The sequence below is a fragment of the Nematolebias whitei genome, chromosome 19 (assembly GCF_014905685.2).
Source record: "Nematolebias whitei isolate Nwh7 chromosome 19, NemWhi1, whole genome shotgun sequence".
Classification (NCBI taxonomy): domain Eukaryota; kingdom Metazoa; phylum Chordata; class Actinopteri; order Cyprinodontiformes; family Rivulidae; genus Nematolebias; species Nematolebias whitei.
This window is the reverse complement of record NC_056516.1, coordinates 18,414,540-18,419,830: the sequence shown is the minus strand read 5'-3', so window position 1 is coordinate 18,419,830 and position 5,291 is coordinate 18,414,540. Positions and strand designations below refer to the sequence as shown.

Below are 5,291 nucleotides of genomic sequence, written 5' to 3'. Positions count from 1 at the left end.
AGTCTCTGTCCATCTGGTAGATTTGAGGTCATCTGGTTCACTACAGTGCCGTTGCACATTTTGGCCAGGTCTCTCTTGAAAAAGAGATTTTTGATATCAATGGAGTTTACTTGGTTTAATAAAGGTTGAAATAAAATAAAATGTTTTTTTATCTGTCTTGTCTGGTCTGTCAGGGGTATTTTGGTCAAGGTCAATAATGTTTATCACAAACTAATGTGAAATTATTGTTAAACCATGTGTGTGAGTTCAGACAGTTCTTTTATCTCAGAGAGGAGCTGATTTGATCCTGCATGTACAGCTGGGAGGCCGAGGTCATCATGGACTGTCTGTTTACTGAAATAGATGATAAGCATGTATTAAATTGTATTGGCCTCTTTTAGTAACTGAGACGAATAGAGGATATTGTTATCCAACATGGTCAATACGTGGGCAGCACGGTGGCGCAACTGGTAGAGCTGCTGCCTCTCAGCGAGCAGGTCCTTGGTTCAAACCCTGGTCCAGGGGCCTTCTGGGTGGAGTTTGCATGTTCCCTCAGTGCATGCGTGGGCTTCCTCCGGGTACTCCGATTTCCTCCCACAGACCAAAAACATGTATGTTAGGCTGATTGGTAACTCTAAATTGTCCCTAGGTGTGAGTGAGAGAGTGAATGGTTGTTTGTCTCGTTTGTCTCTATGTGTCCCTGTGATGGACTGGAGACACGTCCAGGGTGTCCCCTGCCCCTCGCACAGTGATTGCTGGACATGGGCACCAGCGACCCCCGTGACCCAAAATGGAATAAACGGGTAAAGATGATGGATGGATGGTTGGATGGATGGATGGATGGATGGATGGATGGATGGATGGATGGATGGATGGATGGATGGATGGTCGGTCAATACATTTTGAAAGACTGATTTTGTTACAGGTTTTATGAGTTTCAAATCAATGTATTTCTTGGTGCTAGACCAAATTTTCTATTTAGTTTAAAATTGCCAACTCGTCTCCACAGAATGCTACTATGTGAAGTTGATTTTCTTTTATGAAGTTCAAATTAGAACGCTTGAATTTGGACTTAATTTAATTAAATGTGATGATGCCAAATGTTGTTGCTTTTTAGCTTATAATCTTTTACAACTTATGTATTTATTTAATTACTTATTTACATATTTACTGGCCTACCTACCAACTTACTTACTTACTTAGTTAGTTACTTACTTACTTGTTTAAATATTTATTTAGTTAGTAAGTAGTTAATTACTTACTGACTTACTTTAGTACGTACTTACTTCCTTACCTACCTACCTACTTACTTACTTAGTTTCTTACTTAATTAATTGTTTACTTACTCACAGTACTTACTTACTCATGTACTTACTTAATTTAATTAATTACAGTATTACTTACTTACTGACTGACTTACTTAATTATACAGTATATGTACCGGTACTTACTTACCTACCTACCTATATACTTATACTTACTTACTTAATTAATTAATTCTTTACTTACAGTACTTACTTATGGACTTACTTACATACGTAGGCTACTTACTTACTTACTTGTTTACTTACTTGCTTACTTACTTAATTATTTACTTACTTAGTAAGTAGTTAGTTACTTACTGACTTACTTCAGTATATCCTTACTTACTTACTTGCCTACCTACCTACCTACTTAATTAATTAATTAATTAATTGTTTACTTACAGTACTTACTTATGTACTTACTTACTGAAGTTATTAATTACAGTATTATTTACTTACTGATTTACTTAGTTAATTATATATGTACTTACCTACCTACCTACATACCTACTTATACTTAATGATAATTAATTATTTATTTACTTACAGTACTTACTTATTGACTTACTTACTTATATACGTAGGCTACTTACTTACTTAATTACTTGCTTACTTGCTCACTTACTTAATTCTCATGTTTTTTTTTCCCCTTCTCATCTAAGCAAAAATATTATTTTGAACAAAAATAAGAAGGGCCGCGCTTTTATAGCAGCAGCTTCGTGCACTCCGCCCATCTTTCGGACGACTGTACATACATGTTCTCGCTGTATCTCGGTGCAATGATAATAAAGTTTATTCTGATTCTGATTACTTTCAATGCACTAAAATATTTTCGGAGCTCAGGAGTTGTTTACACATTGTTTACACATTTAATCAGAAAACCATCATTTGAGGGGAATAATGTTGTAACTGGGAGTTTTGTTGTTGTTGTGTCGTGCACTTAATAAAGCAGGTTTCTGTTTGGCCTGCACTTCTTTTCCTCCCAGAAGTGTAGTCTGACCCGTTTATGTGTGAGTTCAAATATAGCCGACAGACGCACAACATTTTCCTCCTGACCTACATGATCACCTCCCCTCTCTTGTCCATCACTTTCATTTTTCATGGTCTTTTCACCCTCACACATCAGCCACCCATGAGAGGCTCAGTCACTTAAACATCCATACAGTATCAATGTTATTTACAATAAATATGATCAATAATAAGGTTGACCAAAAATGTTTTACAATCTGGTTAAAAAAAAACAACAGGAAAAATTGACAATAATGTAAATTCAGAAAAATCCCATTAAAAACCAACTAAAACAAAACAACTAAAACAAGGAAACCTCACAACCTAAATGATGGAACTCAAACTGAACTTGAATAAAAGCCCCAGTAAAAAAAGAGCTTTCAGGTGGGATTCAAAAGACTGTGTAGACCTTCAGGCATGTTGTAGCCTGGGGGGGCTGAAACTGCAGAAACCTGATCCCCTCTGAGCTTTAATTTAGCCCTGGCTGGAGGGGCTCAATGCTGTTCTGGCTGGTTGTCAAAGTTATAATGTTCAATTAAACAATTGGGAGCCAGACCCTTTCAAAACTTTAAAGTGAATAAAAGAATCTTCAAACCAACACTTGAATAAAAAGGCAGTGTAAATCTGAAACTGGAGTGATGTGGTCCTTCTAGTACATAAACGCCTCTCCGTTCTGAACTAACTGCAGTCGGCAGAGAGGTGGTAGTTCAAGGCCAAAATCTAGAGACGTGCGGTTGTCCCATCTAGATGTGATGACGGTATGGGGAAATTTGTTGTAAAAACTGTTTTTGACAACGTTGTGCTTCTTAAATTAAAATGACGTGTCTAAAAGCACAGTGGAGGAACAACGAGGAGTGCGAGGGCCAAGGACGTCAGTTAACTCATTTACAGGTGTGGGATTTCCAAATTTAATTATTTCAGTTTTGTGCAGTGAGCAGGCTGGTGAATTGAAACGTGCTGGACTCACTATCAACCACAGGAGCGCTGCGGTCGTTGACCTGTGTGACTCTCCTCAGCCTGGCTCCTTTCTGGATGTCAGCCAACAGGGCGCTCCTCCCACCTCCTCCAGACTGAAGCTTCGAGGCTTCTACAGGATGCTGTCACAACGAAACGTAAAACTTTATATCAATGCAACCAAGTTTTTTTTTTTATAGCATGGCATGCTATAAAAGGAACAATCATATAATTTGCTGTATCTGTGTGTACATTTGTGCATTGTTCCGTTGTCTGTCTGTTAGCAGAATATCTCATGAACCATATATAGACAGAGATTTTCATTAGTTTACACATTTCCCAGGAGAAATTTGATAAATTGGCCTGTTTTCGAGACCAACCGGGGGAATCAGAATCAGATAAGCCACAATTGTTGATTTTTTTTTTTTCAGGTAGACTTTTTGTTCTTGTCAGCCTTGAGTCCTGCTGGTACCTTCAAGATCCCAAATGGCCAGATTAGTGGGCATTCCACTGGTCCGTGCTTACAAGCCTCCTCCAAGGTTGTTTCCAACATGCTGGTGAGTCCCAGAAGCCGCAGGTGGACTGTGATTCTCACAAATCGCTTCCATCTTACGGTTTAGCTCGTAAATCAGCTGATTTTGAGTCCTCAAAGCAAGAACCAAACCTTCAAGGCAGGCAGCCTGACAAGGGCCAAATTAGCTGCAGCCGTCTTCTTTGTAAGTTGATAAACCAGGAACCAGCCGATTCCAAAAAGCAGGAAACCTGTTATCATAAATCAAATTATATATATATATATATCTTTGGTGTCCTCCTGAGACAGAACAGAAAGACACATCAGCTCCCTCGTCCATGATGTGTCCGCCAGCGTGAGTCTCAGAGGGGCATGAGGGCTCTCCAGGACCCTGTTGCTTTGTTGAAAAGATTTTGTTGATTGCGCTGAAAGTCCAGCTGACCAGATCCATGACAGTAGTTTTCATTTCAGAAGGTGTGTAAAACAGGAGCTCCGATACTCAGACAGAGAGCAAAAAAGCAGGAGGAGAACAGGAGAGGGAAGAAAACGTGTCCGCCATGCAAGAGAAGGAGTGGAAGAAAAGAAAATCTTGTGAACAGGATGTTAAGAGCTATGTCGAGGATATACATGTGTAAAAATTTAGACACTTAGACTATTCGGATCAAAAGTTTGCTTTAGAATTCAGAGGATGTTGACGATTTCTCCTGGACTATCAGAATAATTTCCTGGAGGCAACGATGTGCAGGTGATATTCCTGATCAACACGTGAGAGCATGGAAGAACCCAAGCGTCAGCTGAGGACCAGTTGAGGTGAACAGCTTGTCCAGAAGGTCACCAAGGAGCGTTAAGGTGATGGTGTTGAAACAGGTCTGAAGTTATCAGCTGATGGGGTCAGAACTCAACGGTTAATGCTCATCTGAGCTTATCGTAGAGTGAAAAGGGTCATTTTCAACTCTGTTAGGTATGTTTGTCTCTCTGCTTTACTTTACTTTGCTGCTGTACTTTACTAAAACAAACCTGAAGTAACCAAACATTTTCATTTAGTCTTAACAGCAATACGACGAGCCGAAACCAGGGGAGATCAACACGCAGAGACAAAAACAACAACCGCCTGAACAGAAAACTCCAGCAGAGCCAAGGTTTGTTTTCAGCCCGTTATCAGGATAAAGACTCTAAACACTGTGAGAAACCCAGGCAGGGACACGGCCAGCACATCAAGGGTTTGCATTGGTCCCGTTCAAATGTTTGTCTATGATTCTGGATTAATTTCTGATCAAACAAACAAACAAAAGCACGGGAGATTAGAAAAAATGAAGGAAAACAGAAATGTTCCTGCTGATAGATTTGTCGATAAATGACTGTTTCCCTGATTTTACAAGAAGCTATGCAAGTTCAGATTATTGTTGAGGGCAGATCTTCAGTTTGTTCAGCTCATTTACCACGAGGAGCCTGCAGCCTGCTGTGGGAACATAACACTCCTCTGCGACTGTGTGTGTGTGTGTGTGTGTGGGGGGGGGGGGGGGGGGGGGGGGGGG

The 5,291-nt window shown here is 39.9% G+C and overlaps 1 protein-coding gene across 1 annotated transcript in view; it reads right to left on the bottom strand.

Annotated features, from left to right (window-relative positions):
- Nucleotides 1-5,291, bottom strand: part of wipf3 (WAS/WASL interacting protein family member 3) — a 21,420-nt gene that overhangs the window by 14,351 nt on the left and 1,778 nt on the right. Inside the window, exon 3 of the mRNA XM_037692831.1 lies at nt 3,259-3,388. Coding sequence (XP_037548759.1) covers nt 3,259-3,388 — 130 coding nt within the window. The remainder of the gene's footprint in view (nt 1-3,258; nt 3,389-5,291) is intronic.